The sequence below is a fragment of the Saccopteryx bilineata genome, chromosome 7 (assembly GCF_036850765.1).
Source record: "Saccopteryx bilineata isolate mSacBil1 chromosome 7, mSacBil1_pri_phased_curated, whole genome shotgun sequence".
Classification (NCBI taxonomy): Eukaryota; Metazoa; Chordata; class Mammalia; order Chiroptera; family Emballonuridae; genus Saccopteryx; species Saccopteryx bilineata.
In genome coordinates this window covers 92,795,244-92,817,854 of record NC_089496.1, presented here as the reverse complement: position 1 = coordinate 92,817,854, position 22,611 = coordinate 92,795,244, and the positions used below count along the sequence as shown (strand labels likewise).

At 41.2% G+C, this 22,611-nt stretch overlaps 1 protein-coding gene across 1 annotated transcript in view; it reads right to left on the bottom strand.

Moving 5' to 3' along the window:
* Positions 1-22,611, bottom strand: part of SORCS3 (sortilin related VPS10 domain containing receptor 3) — a 620,103-nt gene that overhangs the window by 148,543 nt on the left and 448,949 nt on the right. The window contains exons 6-7 of the mRNA XM_066239920.1: positions 20,240-20,304; positions 7,981-8,099 (exon numbers count right to left, since the gene is read on the bottom strand). Of these exons, the coding sequence (XP_066096017.1) occupies positions 7,981-8,099; positions 20,240-20,304 (184 nt within the window). The remainder of the gene's footprint in view (positions 1-7,980; positions 8,100-20,239; positions 20,305-22,611) is intronic.

Genomic DNA, 22,611 nt, shown 5'->3' with positions numbered 1-22,611 from the left:
ATTGCCAATTGTAGAGGAGACAGGAAGAGTGATGCCCTAAAGGTTAACACAGGAAAGCTGTTAAAATTGACACAAAAATTAGTTCTGAACTTTCCAGAAACTGTAGAGAGGGAAATACAAAATTAACTAGATTTTAGTAGAGGAAATAAAAGAGGTTCTCTTCACCAGGAAAATTTTATGATTTATTTTTTAGCCACTTCCCTCCTTCCCACAACTACAAATGGCTTTAGACAGAGAGGTTCTGGTGGGACGTTACGTCCTCTTGCTTCCTTAATGTCGCCCATGCCTTTCTGTTCACCTAAACTGCCCTTTCTCTTTACCTACCAAACTGGTGGTACTCACAGTATCCCTCCCAGGAGGCCTGTGAAGGGCTCTTCCCCCTTCTTCTAAGAGCAACCGTGTGCTTGCCGCAAATACAGCTCTCATCACACCGCATTATAATTGTTTCCTTGTCTGTGTTCCCCACTGGGCTGAATGCATTTTAATATATTTAAATGAATGAATATAAAAAAGACACTAAATAACATAATGGATAATTCCTGGACGGCAGTTTTGTCAAAATGCAGACATTTTACATATGCCCATTTCTTATGCAGTGAGCAATTGCCAATTACCTTAAGCCATCTCATATTGTTAGGGGGAGAAACAAGATCCTTTTGCTTTACAAAGATAACTAAGTACACTCTCTGAGAATAAAGACGATATCTTATCTTCTCAGTTCAGTTCAGTTCAACACACATTTATTGAGTACCAGTCATTATGCTAAGCGCAGGAGAAACAATGATAAATAAGACTCAGTCCTGTTCCTCTTGAAGTTTATAGACCTAGTTGGGGAAATATAATGCACATGGATAAGTAGTCAGCCAAGAAGCCTGGTCCAATCCCAACTCAATATTTCCTAGAGAATGAGTTGCCTAAGCCAAATCTTTTTTTATTTTTAAGTGTGAGGAGGGGAAACAGAGAGATTGATTCCTGCTTGAGCCCAGACTGGGAGTCACTTGACAAGCCACTATGGGGTAACAATGTTCTGCCCACCTGGAGATGTTGCTTGGCAACTGAACTATTTTTAGTGCCTGGGGCAGAGGCTTTATGGAACCATTCTCAGTATGCAGGGCCAACTCACTTGAACTGATCGAGCCATGGCTGTAGGAGGAGAAGAGAGAGAGAAGAGGGGAAAGATGGGGAAGCAGATGGTTACTTCTCCTGTGTGCCCTGACTGGGAATTGAATCCAGGACATCCACACACCAGGCCAACTGGCTAGGGCCAGCCGAATCTTAAAGAATGAGTTTGTCTAGTAAAGAGACATTCCAAATGGGAAAAAATAAAAAAATAAATATATGTATACACACACACACACAAGAAATGAATATTAGTCAAAAAGCATAGTACATGGACATTTTAAAAGCTTATTTTTATTTAAGGGTAAAATATAACAAGAAAGTTATATAGGGAACAGTAGTAGGTAAGGAATTTGCATGAGGTGGATGGAGTAGGTAGGACGCAGGTCATGGAGGAGCTTGTAGATAATGTTAAGGACATTGTATTTTAACCTATAGGTGATGAGCAGCTACCAAAGTCAGGAACATTGATTTTCATTGTAAATAAATTACTTCAGAAGTAATGTTCTTAATGTATTAGAAGGGGGAGCGCTATCTGGGAGCAGGGAAATCACTTAGCAAGCTACTGCCACATTTCAGAATATACATGATAAAGGTTTATAAATGATTTTAAATAGTCAAGTAATAATGGTACTTTCCTTCTTTTTTTTATAGTAAATCATTCTGAAGCATCTAGAAAAACAAGAAAGAAAAATGCAAATTCTACTTAATGAAAATATAACCCTGAAACACAATATATGTGGAAAGGAAGCCAAATTCAGTGAAGGACAAACAAGGTGTGAACAGGCAGCAGGGCAAAATGCCTACAGCTACAACTCTTAGATAAAGAGAGAAAAATTAGTTCTCCAATGACAGCATTGCCCAAGTTGCAAAACTAACAATCTATTATTTGAAAGGGAATGTGGCCCGGAATTTGCCATGGGAGTATTCCTGGGACTGAGCAGTGACAAGAAGAAGCTGGAGGGCAAACCCAAACCAAGAACCACTTAGGGGAAGGACCCATCCACAGACAAAACCAGAGAACTCAACTACGGAACCTCATCGAGAACCAAGAATGGTTCTTTTTTGTTTTTGTTTTTAACAAAGACAGAGAGAGAGTCAGAGAGTGGGATAGACAGGGACAGACAGACAGGAACGGAGAGAGATAAGAAGCATCAATCATCAGTTTTTTGTTGAGACACCTTAGTGTTCATTGCTTTATCATATGTGTCTTGATTGTGGCGCTACAGCAGACTGAGTAACCCCTTGCTTGAGCCAGCGACCTTGGGTCCAAGCTGGTGAGCTTTCTGCTCAAGCCAGATGAGCCCGCACTCAAGCTGGCGACCTCGGGGTCTCAAATCTGGGTCCTTTTGCATCCTAGTCCGACGCTCTATCCACTGCACCACCGGCTGGTCAGGCCCAAGGACAGTTCTTAAACTGAAACAAAACTTTGATCTATCACCAAGAGGAACCTCCTCAAATAGTTCATCCAGGAAGAGCTCGTGACATTCAAAATGAAAACAATCAATGACACAGAGAAACAACAAAACAGCACAAAAATTATAAAATAATACAGCAAAATGAAGGTGGAAGATGGACAGAAGAAATAAATAGCAGATATACGGGAGAAATGCTTTCATGGAGCAAATAAAAATGGTGACTATATAACTATGACTAAAAATAACCTGTTATGAGGAGATCACCTCTATAAGAAAAGAGTTCAAAGCAGAAATACAAGAGTTTAGGAGAAATATGTTGAGACAGCAAAATGTAGTAAATTATAAGCTGGCAAAACTCAGGAAAGAGGTTAAACAACAGCAGCAAAAAAGGCAAAAAGGAACTTGGAAACTGCTGCTCCCTCAAAGATAATGTGGGTTACAGTGGTTTTTTTGTTTTGTTTTTTTTATAATCTCATTTTGCTCAGGGAATTAAAACACATAAGAAGGAATAAAATGATGGCCCCTCTTTGTCCTTCCTGTCACTGTCCACATCCAAAGTGTCCTGAAGGAAGAGAGTCAAAACAACGAAATGAAAAAATGTATTTCAAATATAAATCACAGAAACGTTTGAAAAATGAAAAAGTAAGGAAGATATGGAAGCCGCCCAAGTGCCTATCAATAGAGGAGTGGATTAAAAAGCTGTGATACATACATACAATGGAATATTATTAGCCAGCCATAAAATAAGAATACAGTCTTACCCATTTGCAACAGCATGGATAGACCTAGCGGGAATTATGCTGAGTGAAATACATCAGAGAAAGAAAAGTACCGTGATTTCACTTACATGTGGAATCTAAAGAGCGAAATAAATGAACGAACAAAATAAAAACAGACTCCTAGGTGCAGAGAGCAGACTGATAGTTGCCAGAGGGGAGGGGGTTGGGGGGCTGGGTAAAAAAGGGGAAGGGATTAAGAAGTACCAATTGGTAGGTGCAAAACAGTCATGGGGATGTCAAGTACAGCAAAGGGAATACAGACAATAATGTTATTGTCTGTATTCCTGGCTACATACAGTGCCAGGAGGATACTGGAAATATGAGAGGCATCATTTGGTAAAGTGTATGATTGTTTAACCACTATGCTGTACACTGAAAAGTAATACACAATAATATTGAATGTAAACTGTAATTGAAAAATAGCATCAAAAGAAAATAAGGAGAAATTGAGCCAACTGAATGAGACAGTCCAGGGGAAAGCATCGATTCAGTAGAACCAACACAAAACTTACACTGATAAAGCATTTAAAAGAACTGGTGCTCACCATCATGCACATTTATCTACAAAACAAAAATAGAAATAAATACAGGAGTGATAATTCAGAGCCGAATGCATATGATGAAAATAATTTAATTACAAAACTGGTGTTGGAGAGAGAAGGAAGAGTGGAAGATCGTACACACACTATTTTTCTTCTCCCCACATTTTGCTCAGTACCTCATAAAATATTTAAGTCTAACAGAATTATAGTTTAAGGTAGAAAAGCAAATACTAGCAGATAATATAATCAAGTAAATATTTAGTGGTGGAAGAATTAAAGCAAGAAGGGAGAAAATAGAAATTCATGGAAATACAATAATTTTATAACTGCTCACAAGAGGAAATCGATAGATATGATTGAATAATAGAAGATTTACCATGTTATAGAAAGTTACATTCGTAAAGCTAAGTAGATAGAACAAACACTCAAATTCTCCTATTGGTGGGAAAGGAGGAAAACAGATCACATAATCGGTATTTTTAGAAAAGAAAATTATCACTGAAAACTAAGCACGCACAATCAGAACGAAGAAATATCTCTCATACCAATCAATACAAATGACCAAGTTCACCTAAGAGAAGGAAAAGTAAATAAATACTGATGAGCAACCAACTTAATTTACACCAGCAATGTGTGTAGTTGTTCTTCTGCTGTCTCCTGACATTATTTGGTTTCAATCTTAGCCAATTGATAACTGCAAATAATAGCACTCAACCTGGGTTTATTTGATAATTAATAAAATTCAACACTTCTTAAGAGCATTCATCTTTTGTATTATGTGGGGCATCGATATTTCATTGTTTATCATCTCTTTGATAATAAAAAAAATCCTTAAAACAGTCTTTGAGGCCTTGTGGGATCTACCACGCTATGACGTTCTGATGTTATATTTAGACTCTCATCCTAGGTCTCACTTCCTACTTCCTTCTCATCTCCCTGAACTGTATACATACTAGAGTGCCTTGCAACCCATTCTTTGGATTGCCTCTCTCTAGCTAATTGCTCCCTTGCTGCCTCCAATTTTGCAGTTCAAAAATATAATCAGGCTCTAGCTGAGTAGCTCAGTTGGTTAAAGCGTTATCCTGATACGTCAAGGTTGTGGGTTCCATCCCCAGTGAGGACACATAATAAGAATCAACCAATGTTGTATAAAGAAGTGGAACAACAAATTGATGTTTCTCTTTTTTTCTCCCTTCCTCTCTCTAAAATAAATACCATACTTTTCACTCCATAAGACGCACTTTTTTCCTTAAAAAAGTGGAGGAGAAAATGCCTGTGTGTCTTATGGAGCAAAAAATACAGTATTTTATTAAATATTTTAACACACCATTTGGTTCAGAATATTTTTGTTCTTATTTTTCTCCTTAAAACTCTAGGTGTGTCTTATGCTCAGTTGCATCTTATGGAGCAAAAGTTACAGTAAATCAAAAAATTAAAAATTATATCATCAATATTTTGACACCATTTCAATTTATATCCCAGCCCCGACTTTCCCACCACTCCTGCTTTTAAATCCAGTCTCAAATCTCTACCTGCTGACCCCATATCTCCATGAAGAGTTCAAAGGAACCCAGACCCAACACCCCTGGCTCCATGTCCCCTTCTCTCTGCTGACTGCTGCCACCCTCTGTCTGGTTCACCACCCTAGAAAGCCTTCCCAGGTCATCTCAAATAAATGAGCAATACCCACAGACACTCAATATTCACAGTCCCTCATATATTTTTATCCGTAGCATTGTCATCACCTGATATATTTTGTAGACAAATAGATGGTCACATAGGGTAGACAGAAAGAGAGAACAACACTTATATAACATTGATTTGGTGCTTTACAGATATAATTAACAAATGCAACCCTCCTGGCGACCCATGAAGTGGGAAATGCAATTATCCTCTTTATAGATGAGTCTAGTGAGGCACAGCTCAAGATCACGCAGCTGGTATCGCACGCCAAGGTCAGAACAAATCTGGCCTTCAGTCTCTAACCTGTAGATCTTAACCACTGTTCCTCACTGCCTTTCATATGTATGTGTGTGTGTGTGTGTGTATATATATATATATACACATTATTTTTCCTTCTTCCCAATAGAATCTATTTACCACTAAAGCAGGAATTGTTTTGTGTTTATTACTTTAACCTCAGCACCTAGAACAAGACATCTGGAACATAGTAAGTAACCAATAAAACTTTATTGAATCAGGGAAACTGACTTCTCTTTCAAACAAAATAAAATCTGATTTTATAAAAAGAAAAAATTTTCTGTTGGTTTCTTGTATAATAAAAAAAAATGTTTCAAAATAGTTAGAGGAAAAAAATCTTCATATTTGCCTGCAGAGGTACAGAAAACTTTTTGCAATACTAGGAAAAATGAAACAAAAACCTCCGAACATTTTAAATTCTAATTGATGCTTCCCAGAAACAATTTTGCCACATTCATCATACACACGATATGAGCATTAAGAAAAGTACAATCATATTGTTAAATTCACAAATCACCCCTGTGTTTCTACCTTAAAATAATTAGAGAGAAAGCAATAATAAAGCTTAAAGCAAGACTGTAATAATGGGGATGCAATAAAAGGCAGCACCTAAGAAATACTAAACATGATATTAGCAGAGGCTGTGAATTCATTTAATTTGGTGACATATGCTGACTTTCAGGTTTCTACCTTGAGTAACCTGGCTAAAGGTAGCGCCACCAATGTGTCAGGTTCAAGGGGGAGATGTTGGTTTATTTTACTTGTTGAACACCCACGTTGCGATGTTGAGATAGCTATTAGATATACAGGTCTGCAGTGTATGGTAGGGGTCATGGCTCATTGACTTGAGACACATCAGAACATGGAGATGGTACTTAGAACCATGACCACTTCCAGACCATGAGTCTGGGTGCAAAAAGAACCAGGATGAGGACAGAAAGCACGGGAATGACAAGAATAGTGCCTCATGCTGTCTCTTTTGCATCATTTGTAATCAATACATACTTGTGAATAAGAGAATGATAGTGCCAATGACCTGCCAAAATTTAGAAAAAATTGCCTGAGATTCATGCCTTTTAATCAATCCGAGAAACAGCAATTTTGTAAGGCATGAAGACCTCTCTTCCACTGCCCCTTCCAGGCTGGTTTCTCAGTGGCTGGCTACTTTTTTTGTATTTCACAAGACCTCAAAAATCCATGCAACTAATTTGCAAAAAAGCAGTGACTGCTCCATCCATAATCCATCGATCCTACAGCTCGCTGTCATGCACCGCTGATTGGCAAAGACACCTTGCTAGGGCCAAGGATGAGGGGTAAATTATGTGTAAAAAGTATGGTCCCTGTCCTTAGAGAGTGTAGAATATAATTTGGAAAGGAGACAAATAAATCTATTAAGATTTAAGTAATAACTACTAATTCAAGATTCCTTAGAGCCGGTGTCAAGTATTTGTCACATGCGTGTACATACGCACGCATGCGCACACACACATACACACACACACACTCATCTCTCACTCAGTGGAGTACCATCTGGAGTACCTCAACTTGATCTATTTTACACTTCCTGCCAAAACTAAAACCTTCAAAACCTAAAACAAGACCTTCCCTTCCCACCTAGAAATGTGAATCCCACCAAAGGCATCTCTGAGTTGTTGGAGTGACAAGTTTTGGATGTGGGCATTTGAAGGGGAAGTCAGCACTGAAAAAGGAAAGGGAGATTTAGTGTGTTCCAGATTTTCCAGGAAAAAAAAAAATCCTAGCGATGCTTAATTTCCTGGAGATTCTCATTCCCAAGTCACTTAGGACAGAAATAGAATATGGTGCTGATAAATGGAAGTCAACTCTCATTAGAGATCCAGCTCTAACTTCAAACCCCAACTCAAGCCCCAGTCATTTCAAAACCCCTTTGCATAATCAAGCATCAACCCAACCGAAGGATTTAATGAACCACTCACACCCCCTGTAAATGATACTGAGACATAACGCCTTTCCCACCAGACATCTGGGATCTCCCCAGGAGACCAGGTCATCAAAGCAAATGAGGGCAGCACCCTTCAGAAAAACCATTCTCATTTTCCTAGTGGGCAGATGACTTCACTCCCACAGCCTTTCTTTACTATCGACAGCACTTCCTGGACTCACCTGAATGAAGATGTACTCGTCTTGGACGACCAGGGAACTGATGTCAATGGAGCGAGCGAAGGGCCCACTCCGAGTGGTCTCGGCGCATTCCTGGATCCTGCAGGTGAGGTAGTGAGCATCTGAAATGCGAGGGCAGAACAACACTTAGACACAAGGGGAACCAAATGGTGAGCAAAACTCTCCCAGCCCACGCAGTTCGGTCTCGTGGGAAATCAGCAACACCATTTAAAACAACACAAGATCTCATTTTCTTACCCACGGGATTTGTACTAATTTTTTTTTTAAGTTAAGATCTAGTTTGAGCAAGGGAATGGGGAAAGAGTTCATCTATATTCTTCCAGCAAAAGAGTAAAAAAATTGGTAGAACTTTTTGGAGGAACAAATGTGAAATATCTATCAGAATTTTAAATGCACATCTTATACCAGCAATTCTAATTCAAGGGATGTGTTCTAGAGGAATACTCATATATTTTCACACAGAGGCAAGGGCACAGTTGCTTACTGTGACATTGTTCATAGCAGTCACAAGTTGGAAACAGGTGAAATGTCCAAGGACTTACCAACATTTAAACAAACTAAGGCACACATATAACAGAGTACTCTAGTGGGTCACTATGTTAATATCTCCAATATGTACTACTATTCTAGGACCATTTACAAAATTATTTATGAACATATGTTGGATAAACCAATTTATGTCAAAAACCCTTTATCTTTATAAACATATTAGTTTATACCACAACTGCCCAGAAAAAAAGGGTATGTATAAAAATGAACTATGATAACTATATGGGAAAGAAATGAACTAAAGGAGATAGTATTCAAATGAGGCATTTGCTTTTTATATTTTGTACGTCTTTATCATTTTTACAATAAGAATGCAATATTTACTCATTAGGGAAAGATTTATAAAGCTTGTATAATTACTGGTAATATCTCAGCAGCTGAACTCCCTTCGAGTCACCCCCCAAAACCATGGCAGCAGCCGAGGCTGAATGGAAAATCCTTGGCCCTAAAAGGCATTCTGGGTATGACGACAGGGTCATCCACTGTAGTTATTTGGTTATTTTTTCCTTTAATGAAAAACCACTGGTGAGCCTCTTGGAGGAATTAGTGTTTTTATTTGCTTTAACATGGTTATTATTCATTTAATGGTATTTAAAAATAATAAAAAGTCAGAATGAAAGTTTTAGGATTCAAAACAGGGTATCTTTGTTCACCATCTAAAACCACCGGTGTTACCACGTGTATCGAATGTGATCACCCCCTTGGAAGTGTATATAGGTGTCCACGGGTGTCAGAGACTAAAAGGAAGGGGGTAGCATGTAGCAGAAATAAAGGCAAAATGTTTCAAAAAAATTAAAACAATTCAGTTTAAAACAAGGGTGCTTTGAATTATCCCTAACTGTTGATATTTCATTAATTAATTTACTGATTGATTTACCAAGCATTTCTTGTGCTCATGGAATGTACTAGAAATTGTTTAGGTAGTAGGAATATAGCAGTGAGTGAGACAGAAATTTCTCTTCCAAAAGGACCTGCTATCTAGGAAGTGGCTTACTCATGTTATTTATAGCTATTGCACACACTTATTTATAAATGATGCTGATTTAACAACAAGACATATTTTAGTAGAGAATGAATTCATTACATGTTCTAGCCCTGCTTCTTGAAGGTCCGTATTTGAGCACAGCCGATTTACTTTGGTCTCCATAATCCAAGCACATCAGACATTGGTTCCATTCTCTCCGTCAACAGTTTTATCATCTGCCCCGCAGCTCAGACCTCTTAACTCTTTTTTTTTTTTTTCTCCCACATGCCACATGATACAGCTGGTTCCGAACCTTGACAATCTGGACCTGAAGTGCTTCCAGAGTCTCTCTTCTCCCTGTGATCCCTGCCACCTGCCCGGGACACGTCCTGCTCATCTGCATCGCCTGCAGCATCCATTTCACAACTAGTGTTCACATGCATGATGCACAGGAGACGGGATGGGCCAAGGCAAGAAGCCAGAGTCAGCTCTGAAACCTGAGCCTGAGCTAGTCCCTGACGACTTCCATCCACCAACAGTTCTGCGCGCCCGCCTGCGTACAACACCCAAACATCTTTCTGCGTACTGGAAGGCCTCTTACAACTAGCCTAATAAAAGCAAGTACCGAAGGAGCCAGGTGAATAATGTCAAATGAGCCGGGGTAAGATGAGAATGGCACTGGCACATGGCCTCGGTGTCAGATCACTGGAGAGCAGAGGGGCGGCAGTCAGATGCCCAGCTTGCCTCTGGAAGGCGGAGCTGCTTCAGTTCATCATCGACATGCAGAAATAAGACGTTCTCAGTTTCTAAATAAAGAGAATGGTCCTACTTTTTGTAATGTGAAATTTACTGTTTAAAAAAGAAATTGAGGTCCTGTCCAGTTGGCTCAGTGGCAGAGAGTCGGCCCAGCATGTGGAACACAGGGTACACAGGAGAAGCAACCATCCGCTTCTCCACCCCTCCCCCTCATTGTTCTCTCTATCTCTCTCTTACCCTCCCGTAGCCATGGATCGGATGGTTTGAGCAAAGTTGGACCCAGGTGCTGAGGATGGCTCCATGGCCTCACCCCAGGTGCTAAAATAGCTCAGTTGCCAAGCAATGGAGCAGCAGCCCAGATGGGCAGAGCATTGCCCTGCAGGGGGCTTGCTAGGTGGATCCCAGTTAAGGAACATACAGGAGTCTGTCTCTGACTCCCAGCCTCTCTCTTAATTAAAAATAAAATATTGACAAAGAATTTAAATTTAAGATAGGGCACAGGCCAAATACTATAAGGCCAACAAAAGAAGCCTCCAGTCCAAACAAGTTCTGGAAGCCACTCTTCACCCATCTCTACTCTGTCATTGGTCCCTACCTCCCCCTCCATGGAAGAGGTGCACCCACTTCCCCCATTCCCTGACCTATTGGCAAGACCAGCTTGTTCACCAGTCTGTAAGGACAGCCTGCATGTCTCTTCCTCTTCATCTCTGTTCACAAAGGAAGCCAACGGTGGCTGGCTCTCCACTTCGGGCCTAGAGGACAAGGGAAAGCAAGGGCTGTCTGGGCTGTGCCTTTGAGCACATGGCCCGCCTGCCCACCAGGAATTTCCTTGGCCCTTCACCGTCTTAATAATTTGCTCTTAAAAGAAAGCACTAAAAACCCAGTAAAAAGCTGCAGTAAACACGTGTAAAGAAACCATGAGTGTTGACATGACAACCTGCTTCTTTCTCACCAGCCAGCCTCTTACACTGGGAAGAGAAAGCTCCTTACACTGGCAACCAAAGGTGCACACGGAGGCCATCTGTTATCCCTCCTACAGACTCATTTTCCTGTGTTTGCAATTCACTCTTGCATTTGGACACTTTGAAAAAAAGAATCTAGTGTATTCAAGGCCACTCCAAACAAAATCAATACCTGCCTCTACCTTGGCCCATGGCGGGTGGGCCATTGTGCCAAACTCATCCCACTTCTTGGCTCTCTCCCTGCTTGCCACTGCCCAGCATGGAACAAAAAGTCCAATTTAAGAGGAAAGCAGCCCTCAAATGAGTTTTTGAAATCCATATAAAATTCAGGGACCTTAAGGGTCTTTAGCTGGACTCATGCATTAGAAGTCTTAGCACTTTTATTTTTCAAAACACAGAAGCATGATAATAAGTGCCTTGGCACCCACTGCCTGGTGAGAACCTTTCAAAGCAGGGGCTCAGGCCCTGGCCGGTTGGCTCAGCGGTAGAGCGTCGGCCTGGCGTGCAGGGGACCCGGGTTCGATTCCCAGCCAGGGCACATAGGAGAAGCGCCCATTTGCTTCTCCACCCCCCCTTCCTCTCTGTCTCTCTCTTCCCCTCCCGCAGCCAAGGCTCCATTGGAGCAAAGATGGCCCGGGCACTGGGGATGGCTCCTTGGCCTCTGCCCCAGGTGCTAGAGTGGCTCTGGTCGCGGCAGAGTGATGCCCCGGAGGGGCAGAGCATTGCCCCTGGTGGGTGTGCCAGGTGGATCCCAGTGGGTGCATGCGGGAGTCTGTCTGACTGTCTCTCCCCGTTTCCAGCTTCAGAAAAATACAAAAAAAAAAAAAAAGCAGGGGCTCAGGAAGAATAAATCATCAGGCAGACCCGGCCACCAGATAAAAGTGACTGAGGATGGCGGGGGTCTTTGGGTGTCAAAGGTAAGCAGAGGACACCATTTTCCTCAAGCCTTGAATCTGCAAAAGGTCTCAAATTTGGACGCTGGACATTATCTCCAAATGAGGCTGGATAGAATTGGAAAAGATTCCATGATGAAACTGAAAGAGGGTTATTTATCATCTAATGTGAAACCCCCAAATGGGCCTTAATAATGGTAGCCTTTTGTTGGTTTTTTTAATAACAGATGCCTGATAAAATGGAAGATGTCCAGATCTCTTGAAGATGCTGTGTTACTTGAGAACCAGCCCCCTGACGCTGGATGTGCGGAGTTCGAATCCTGACCTTGCCTCTTGCTGATTGCCCCTGGCTAAGTAGCAGCACGGCTTTTCATTGGTAAGATGCAGACAAATTAGTACTTGCCTCTGAGGTTTGTCATCAGGATTATATAAGATTATGTATGAAAAATGCTTAGTACATTGTTGGATAAATTTTAAAAGATCAATACATGTTAGCACTTTTTTATTATGAAGAAAGAAGGGAGGGGATTTAACACTCAGCATCTCTCATGCGTTCAATTAATAACTGATGCTTTATTTTATTGTGGAAAATCAAAAGCCCATGATAGCACAGATCCTACTAGTAAAACCATATTCTGAATTTATAGCACCATTTACTTTCTCTAAGTGATGAGTGTTCAGACAAGGGATAAAAAAAAAAGATGTCTAAACTGGAATAGGAAAACAGGATTTGAAGTAGAAGGCAGTCGTTTTGTCTAGCCTGGATGGAGAAGTGTTCTACGGGAGAAGGGGATTCCTGAGAAAGGGAGGAGAAACTGCTCAGGGAATGTTAAAGGCAATGCTCCAGAAAGGCACTGTATAATTACATGTGGACTTTGATTAATGCTTATTCTCAAACTTCCATTTTCTCTCCTCTCCTACGAAACACCTACAAATGAAAAGCTAGAAAGGCCAGATTAGATGAAGATCTCAACTGCCTGTCCCTGTGGAAAAACCAGACAGTGACTTCCTAAATGTCTGAAAGTCATATCACCCTCATGATTAATGTATTTCTAAATGTCAACTGTCCTTCTAATGTATTTCAAAGATCTAGTGTGACCACTGCTCCACTTATGAAAACAGACATTCAAAGGCTTTGCTCCCTGCACTGTAAATAGAGATCTGTTTGATGACTTTAGAAATATCTGGTCCTGGTTCAGCTAGCTGTCCTGCTAGCTGAATCCTTATGAAGGTGGTACCATCTCCCTAGCGTGTGTAGCTTCTACACCCTCTCACTTGCAAATGGACCAAAGGTCTCATGAAGAGAAACAGTGGCTTCACACTGACTGATTTATTCGTTTTGTTTTGGCTCAAGGTTTATAGAGAAGTTGCTGATGTCAGGTACTCTGTGAGATTGTAGGAAGCAGAGAACATAAGACAGGTTCTTGTCCTTGGAAGAACCCCAGGAAAATGATGGAAATGGGATATTCACACATGAACGTGCTTTGAGGTCTGCTGGATAAAGGATGGTCAGATTACCAGAGAATGCGGATAGGATGGAAGAGATAACCTGTTATCCTTCTCCTTTTAAAGGGTTACATCTCTGCTAAGAGGTTTGTAGAGCACAGGGAGGCAGAGTTTACCTTTCTCCACTCAGCAGGACAAGCTTCTCACCTAGCTTCATCAATAAGTTTCACCATAAAGTCCAGCATTTCTCATTCTGCCAAACCTTCACACAAGGGTCATCTCCTTGGAAACTGGAATCAAGTCTTAGAAATTGTTGTTTCTATCCTCAAGCTGTAAAGCCTTTGTAAATGCTGGTTAAACCAAACTGAATTGTATTTAAAGCTTAGGAATTTTTGTGATGTTGAATTATATTGTGACTAGTGATTATGTTTTGCCTTTGAGACCACTAAATATTCAGACTATCATAAATGTCTTGCCTCTTGTCACCTTATAGAAAAAAATCATTCCATCATTTCCTCAACTCCCATCTCTTTGGAGAATATACATATTGTCAAAAATTGAAAAAGGGAATTAAAATTGTGAACAAAAGCAAATCTAGTTCTTCAGGTCTTCTCTTAGAGAAATACCCAGGAGCTATTTATTTTAACTGAGAATATAAACTCTCAAATGCAAATAAGTAAAAATAGATTCTAGGAAAGTCTAAAAAGATTCTTAGCTTCACCCTGGCCGTTTGGCTCAGCGGTAGAGCGTCGGCCTGGTGTGCAGAAGTCCCGGGTTAGATTCCCGGCCAGGGCACACAGGAGAAGCACCTGTCTGTTTCTTCACCCCTCCCCCTCTCCTTCCTCTCTGTCTCTCTCTTCCCCTCCCGCAGCCAAGGCTCCACTGGAGCAAAGACGGCCCGGGCGCTGGGGATGGCTCCTTGGCCTCTGCCCCAGGTGCTAGAGTGGCTCTGGTCGCGGCAGAGCGAGGCCCCGGAGGGGCAGAGCATCGCCCCCTGGTGGGCAGAGCATCACTCCCTGGTGGGCGTGCCGGGTGGATGCCCGTCGGGCAGATGCGGGAGTCTGTCTGACTCTCCCCATTTCCAGCTTCAGAAAAACACACACACACAAAAAGATTCTTAGCTTCCATAAACCTCCTTCTCCTTGGCTGGGAATGGAGCTAACCTGCTTATAGTCATCGTGCAAGGAAAGGACATTGACATCTCTCAAATCCCTAAGACCACACTTGAGACATGGTAGTTTCTTAAACCAAACACAATCAACAAACCAGAAAAATAAGATAGTTTCCAGTCCTTCCTATTGTGCTTATGGATTTAGAGCAGGGGTCCCCAAACTATGGCCCGTGGGCCACATGCGGCCTCCTGAGGCCATTTTCCAGGCCCCGCCGCACTCCAGAAGGGGCTCCTTTTTCATTGGTGGTCAGTGAGAGGAGCACAAGATGCGGGTGCTCACATGCAGTACTATTTCTGGTGATGTGGACACATGCCACACTGCTCCAGAAGCACGTCATATCACTTGTTACGGCTAGCAGTGACGAATATGGAACCAGACATTGACCATCTCATTAGCCAAAAGCAGGCTCATAGTTCCCATTGAAAGACTGGTCAGATTGTTGATTTAAATTTACTTGATCTTTATTTTAAATATTGTATTGTTCCCGTTTTGTTTTTTTACTTTAAAATAAGATATGTGCAGTGTGCACAGGGATTTGTTCATAGTTGTTTTTTTTTTATAGTCCGGCCCTCCAATGGTCTGAGGGACAGTGAACTGGCCCCCTGTGTAAAAAGTTTGGGGACCCCTGATTTAGAGTTTGGTAAAACTTCTAATAGCCCATAGAAGCATTTTAGTGTCTCTGCCTTCTAAGGGTATGAGGGGGAGGGGTAACTGGAAGTTATAGACATTTAGAGATCATAGCAACCTTGACTCCATTCAGGGCTCTTTCTACTCTACTTGCCAAACAAGCCGATCTTGAATATAATGACTAGGTAGGTGATGATGGTGATGATGATAACGATGATAATCATGATCATGATGATGGTATTGACAATAAGTAGGATTTTTTAATGCTCACTCTGTGTTGTGAGGTGTTGCAGGAAACACATGCATTAGCTGATTATTGCAAGAATGTAAAAAATACTGCAACAACACAATATGAAATTCCAATTATGTATTATCATCCCTATTTCATAGGTGAGGAAACCAAAGCACAGAACAATGAAATAATCTGCCTGAATCCTGCCATTCTAGGAAGTGGCAGAGCTGAGATTTGCGCTGGTATCATTTGAATAATTATCTGTCTCCCCCACAAGTCTACAAGCTCATTGAGCACAGAGATGATATTGCATTCATCTGCATGTCTCCTCAGTAGCAGCATATGTAGATCTTAGATAAACATTGGATATAAAGTAACTAAATGGCTTACTTAATTAATAATGAAGAAAGGTAGGAAATTCTATAGAACTAAAAGCCAAGACCAGTGCATTCTAGTTTTTCTTACCACAGATTTTATTTTAGTTATATTTTAAAAGTTATTTTTTTTCAGTTTACAAACAGTATTTTTTTTTTGGCACATAGTTCTAAAGGTTTAGCAGACATATAGATTAATATAACAACCACCATGATCATGTTATGGAAAAATTACATCACCTTAAAAAAATTCCTCATTCTGCTATCACATCAAATGTATTCTCTATCCTTATAGTTTTACATTTCCCATAATATTGTGTAAATAAAATCCTATCGTATGTAACTTTTTGAGATTAGCTAATATCACTCAACATAATGCCTTTGAAATTCAGCCATGTTGTTGCATGTATTGAAGGTGCTGAATACTATTCTATTTTATTTATAGATATGCTTTAGGTTGTTTCCAGTTTTGAGTGATTATTAATAAATTTGCTACAGACATTTATGTATTGGGTTTTTTTGTGTGAATATAACTTTTATTTCTTTAGGGTAAATATGCTGAATCCTAGGGTGTGTATAACTTTATAAGAAACTGCCAAATAATTTTCCAGAGTGATCGTACCATTTTGCCTTCTTACCAGCAATGTCTGAGTGTTCCAGTTGCTTCACATTCCTGTCAGCACTTAGTATTGTCAGCTTGTTAATTTTAGCAATGCCAATAAGTCTGTAACGATACCTCATTATGGCTTTAATTTTCATTTTTCTAATGTCTAATGATGTTGAACATCACTTCATGAACTTTTCATCCTTATATCATCTTTGGTATAAACTTTTCAAATTTTTGGCCATTTTTAAAATTGGATTGTTACTTATTACTATATATTGAAAGTTCTTTATATGTTCTGACTGTAAGCCCTTTGTTGCATGTATCATTTGAAAATATGTTCTCCACTGTTTTTATTATATCTTCTGAATAGAAAAAGTTTTAAATTTTGATGCAGCCTCAATTTACCAATTCTTTATTTTATCAATTTTGCTCTCAGTGTCAATCCAAGGTCATAAAGATTTTCTTCTATATTTTCTTCTAAAAGTTTCATAATTTTTTATTTAACATTAAGACTATGATCCATTTTATGTTAAATTTTGTGTAAATTGTGACTCATAGGTCGACATTCACTTCCCCCCCTTATGATTGCCCATTATTTTCTAAGACTACTTGTTACAAAACATATTCTCCCTCCACTTAAATTTGTTGTATTTTGCAAACTTTCTCAAACAACTTATTAGTTCTAAAAGCTATTCTGGTAGATTCCTATGATATTCTACATAGACAATCATGTCAATTAGAATAGCAACAGTTTCATTTTTTCCTTTGCAATCTGAATCACCTACATTTCACTTTTCTTCCTTTATTGCACTGGCTGGGACTATCAGCATGATGCGGAAGAGATGTGGCAAAGCAAGAGTAAACATAGTAAACATTCCTGCCTTTTTCGGTCCATAGGGGCAGAACAGTGTCATCATTAAGGATGATGTTAGTTATACATCTTTGAAGAAGCCCTTTATCAGAAATTCCCTTCTATCTGTAGTGTATTGACAGTTTTGTGTTCTAGTTTTTATTTTATCATCATGGTAGCTGTGTGAATCTGGGTAAATATGAGACTAAGCTATCACATGAGGAAAAAAAGGATATATTATAGAATACACATTGTGCCTTTTTGTGATGATCAAAAGATAAAATTGTGTGGGTATGTGTAAGTGTAAGAAAGCAAAAGACTGGCATTTCATTCAGGTATGTAAGATGAGATACCCCTAGGCTCATGCAGTGATGTTATGTGCACTTTCTAAATAAAGGTAGGTTAGAACAAGTTGACTAGCTTAGAGAAGACTCTTTTAACTATTGAAGAGCTGGTTTTTAAAAACCTACAACAGAATTAATATATGATATATTATCCTTTAATCAAAATGTGGCACATGATTTTGATCCTCTTATATTTCTGTCTACATTTTTCAATTCTTGATATAGATGAGAAAATGTTTTGCTTTTTAATCTCATAAAATTTCACAGAACTCCTGTACCATTGGTCTTATCCAAATTTGGATCAGAATTCTTAAATGTTCAGAAAATAAGTTCAAGCTTAATGTAAGAAATTACCTTTAAAAAAAACACAAAACAAAACAAAACACCCATAGGAGCTGCCCTGCAGTGGCCAAGTGTGCCTCTTAAACCTAAGCTCATGGGACCAAAGGACACACAGCGGTTTTAGGGAAAAGTATTACTACTACACTAAGTAGGAGAGCAGATAGTCTTATAAAGTGTCTTCCAACTCTAGCCAGCATAGATCACACATATGGCTTTAAGAGGTTGACATGGGCCTGACCATGTCACAGTGGATACAGTGGCACAGTGGATAGAGCATTAGCCTGGGACACTGAAGACCCAAATTCAAAACCCTGAGGTCACTGGCTTGAGCACAGGCTCATCCAGCTTGAGCACAGGTCACTGGCATTAGCATGGGATTATAGATATGACCTCATGGTTGCTGGCTTGAGCCCAAGGTCACTGGCTTGAGCAAGAGGTCACTCACTCTGCTGTAGCTCCCCAGTCAAGGCACATATGAGAAAGCAATCAATGAACAACTAAGGTGCTGCAACTATGAGTCGATGCTTCTCATCTCTCTCCCTTCATGTCTATTCCTCTCTCCCTCTCTCTCTTTCACTAAAAAAAAAGAAAGAAAGAAAGAAAAAAGGTTGACATGGGAAGCAAAGCTAAGGGCAGGGATGTCTAGAAAACTGGATGGTGAGCCATCTTCTCTCAGTTGTTTTTTCCTCAGCAGTAACAGTCGGATAATATAATTTTCAATCCAGTTTGTCACCCTTATGATCAGTGAATTTAAATGTGACATTATCTCCTTTAGTTTTAAATAGACCTATTTCTCTTTTATTAAAATAAAAATATGAAAGAGTGTGAGTATTACTCACCCTTGCCTGCCACAGAGAAAGAAAAAAAAGAAAGAAAATAAACAAATAAATAAAAAATAAAGGACTAGGCAAAGCGCCAGTCATATACTAATGCTGATTGCTGCCTCTTTACAAATAATAACAAAGCCAAGAAAATAGATTACCCCAAATTCAGGTTTCTGACATCCATCTGGCCTCAGAAAACATATGTTTAGACAAAACACATGAATTTTTACTTCATGTATTCTGAATAATATGCTGGCACCTCCAGCCACATCAAAAAGAGACTCTCCTTACATTTGCACAGCTTTTTATAATTTCTATAACATTCCTCTCCATTTGGTCAGCCAGTAACCCCGTGCAGTGGGCAGGGCAAGGCTGAGTATTCTCAGATAATAAAGGAAGTCAGAACACGGAGAGCTTAGCGGGCTTTCCCCTGGGCTCCATGTAAACGGGCAGCAGAACCCAGGACCCCAACTCACCAGCAGGTGCCTGTTTGACTGCATACTTAGGTCACCACTATGTTCATAGATCATCTGGCTCAATTTCTGAACCAGGATATATGCTAATTATATTGTATCTATTTCACATACATCATATATTTTACATATTTTTGCATAATTTGATTTTATTTTTCTTGACTAGGGAAGAGCCCTATAAATATGATCAACTCTGGGAAGAGTAAATGGTCAAGGTACTGCAAAATGAGACTTCGTCAGTCAAATCCATGTAAGATGAACATAGATGCACAGTGTACAAAGGGCTCACGTGTTCAAAACCTTGGGGTTTTGCAGCTCGCTTGTAAGGACAATAGAGGTCTTGTGCTCCCTGTATCCCCAGGGCCTAGAACAATGCCTGGCACATAGTAGGTCACCTCTAGATAGTTGTGGAATGAATAAATAAACGGTTTTGCAAATAATTGATCAGTTACTTTTTGGGGGTAAGCTTGACTCTACGAAGGGTTTGTTTTTTAAAGCGAGTAACTCCTGCAATTCGTGAAAAATATGACGATGAGCCATGGACGTCCCTATTCGAATTACACTGGGGATTCCAAGAAATTATTAATAGGAGCCTCAAAATTCATCACATTACCTCACATCCCCTGAATACTCATTCCAGAGGGTTTAGTTCAATGAAATGGCTCCCTTGGGATCGGAGGCCTCTCCCCACTCTGGGAAATAAGGATGGATGGGGAAGCTACGGAGCTCAGGGCTTTGCATGCTCCCAATCCATTACAATGCCAATTGGGGGAGAGAGAGCCACGGGCGGATCTGCCTGGGCCCAGCCTGGGGAGGCAGCACTCACATCCATCGCTGGTCCGCACCTCCATGTGCACCAGGTCCGCCTCCTTGTCCAGTCCAGCCACAGACCTGGGGAAGGAAGGGAGACAGAAGCTCAGTGACCACAGGAGGGCAGACAACACGTGGGAACCATGCAGTGTAATGACTGGTGAAGTCATCTTCTCAAGTGGGCCTGTCCTACACCATGGAGACCCACAGAATAAGGCCACGGGCGGACCCCCGGCCTCTAGTATCTGTCACTTACAAAGGTCACAACACGTGAGTCCTGGAGTGAAGTCAGAGACTTGGTGACTCTACAGTAATGCTGGTCTAAATCTCTGTTCCGGCCCCTTCTCCACCACCTCACACCTTCTACGAGATCCTTTCTCCCCCATGGTTCACCACACCCTGCTTCTCTGCCCTGCCACCGACTGTGCGCCTTCCTACCACGTTCTGTCCCCTGCAGAGGGTAGATCGCCTTTAGTCAGTCCTGGCTGTTTGCTTTCAGGCACTGTTGCCCTCCTGAGAGATGTGATCTACCCTCCCTTCCTCTTGCCTTGCAAACAATAAATGTTTGGTGACTGATATTCATAATCTGGCCAGATGAGACGAGTCAGAATTCACCTGATGATCAGAATGGGAAACCTTAAAGGTTTACTGTCAATATTCCAAAGGAAGGCTGAGGGTCCTTACAAACTCATCCTCCTGAACCTCAGACCTTCCACACATAAAGCCCAATTGGTCTTCTCCTGCATGAGACATCCCAGTCCAAGTGTAAGACCCAGAACATCCACTAAAGAAAGGCAAGAGACATGAAAACATTCACGCACAAAGAAATCACATAATCCACTCTCTAGTGAGCTCTTCGTCATAGTCTGTTTACTCTTATTTTAAACATCATTCCAAGATTGTTTTTCTGGTCTTCCAGTGCTCAATAGGTAAGAAGTAGCAAGTTAGAAAGACAACATAGATTTTTAAAATGGTGTGAATCAACAGCTGATACCTAGATGGCAAGAGAAACAGAAAGTCTATGGAAAACAGACCTAAGATCTCAAACCCCAATCTTCCACACCACAAATCTCTACACTTCTCAATGGTCCTGAGGCCACTTCTGCATTATAGCACCGGTATCAGACATCAATGCTGGGTGGCTGAAGGCATAGAAAACAGGAATCAGGGGGTAATGGGGCCAGTGCACTCTGTGTTAGAGACTAGGATTACAAATGATGTATATTGGGAAAAATATAGTAAGTTTTGTTGCAATAAAATGATTATGTTTTGAATGGTTAAACTTCAGTGACTTAAAAAATGCATTGATATAAAACACTTTTCTTTCCAAAGAATCTGAATAGGCCCTGGCCGGTTGGCTCAGTGGTAGAGCGTCGGCCTGGCGTGCAGGAGTCCCGGGTTCGATTCCCGGCCAGGGCACACAGGAGAGGCGCCCATCTGCTTCTCCACCCCTCCCCCTCTCCATCTTCTCTGTCTCTCTCTTCCCCTCCCGCAGCCAGGGCTCCGTTGGAGCAAAGTTGGACCAGGCACTGAGGATGGCTCTATGACCTCTGCCTCAGGTGCTAGAATGGATCTGGTTGCAACAGAGCGACACCCCAGATGGGCGGAGCATCGCCCCCTGGTGGGCATGCCAGGTGGATCCTGGTCGGGTGCATGTGGGAGTCTATCTGACTGCCTCCCCATTTCCAACTTCAGAAAAATACAAAAAAAAAAAAAAAAGAATCTGAATAAATGAGGCCTTACTCTAATACCTGATTTTTTTCCCAATGATCATTAACATACCTTTAATTTTTCCTCACATCATTTGACCCTAATGACAAACACCTAAGGTAAAGAGAGCAGGTATCATTAGTTATATATGACTGAATGAGAACCTGAGGCACAGAGAAGTTGATGTTTACCTAAGGTGACACAGGGACTAGGCTAGAACTAGAGAAACTTATGGCTTTCTCAGCCAAAAGCTGTTCCTCTCCTCGTGGGCTCTTCTCCCTTTCGCTTGTGACATCCTCTCTATCTCATCCTGTTCCTGTCCCCTTTCTTCTCCAGCTACCTCTTACCCTTTCTTCAAGATCATATGGCCTCGGCCCTGGCGGGTTGGCTCAGCGGTAGAGTGTCGGCCTGGCGTGCGGGGGACCCAGGTTCGATTCCCGGCCAGGGCACATAGGAGAGGTGCCCATCTGCTTCTCCACCCCTCCCCCTCTCCTTCCTCTCTGTCTCTCTCTTCCCCTCCCGCAGCCAAGGCTCCATTGGAGCAAAGATGGCCCGGGGGCTGGGGATGGCTCCTTGGCCTCTGACCCAGGCGCTGGAGTGGCTCTGGTTGCAGCAGAGCGAGGCCCCGGAGGGGCAGAGCATCGCCCCCTGGTGGGCAGAGCATCGCCCCTGGTGGGC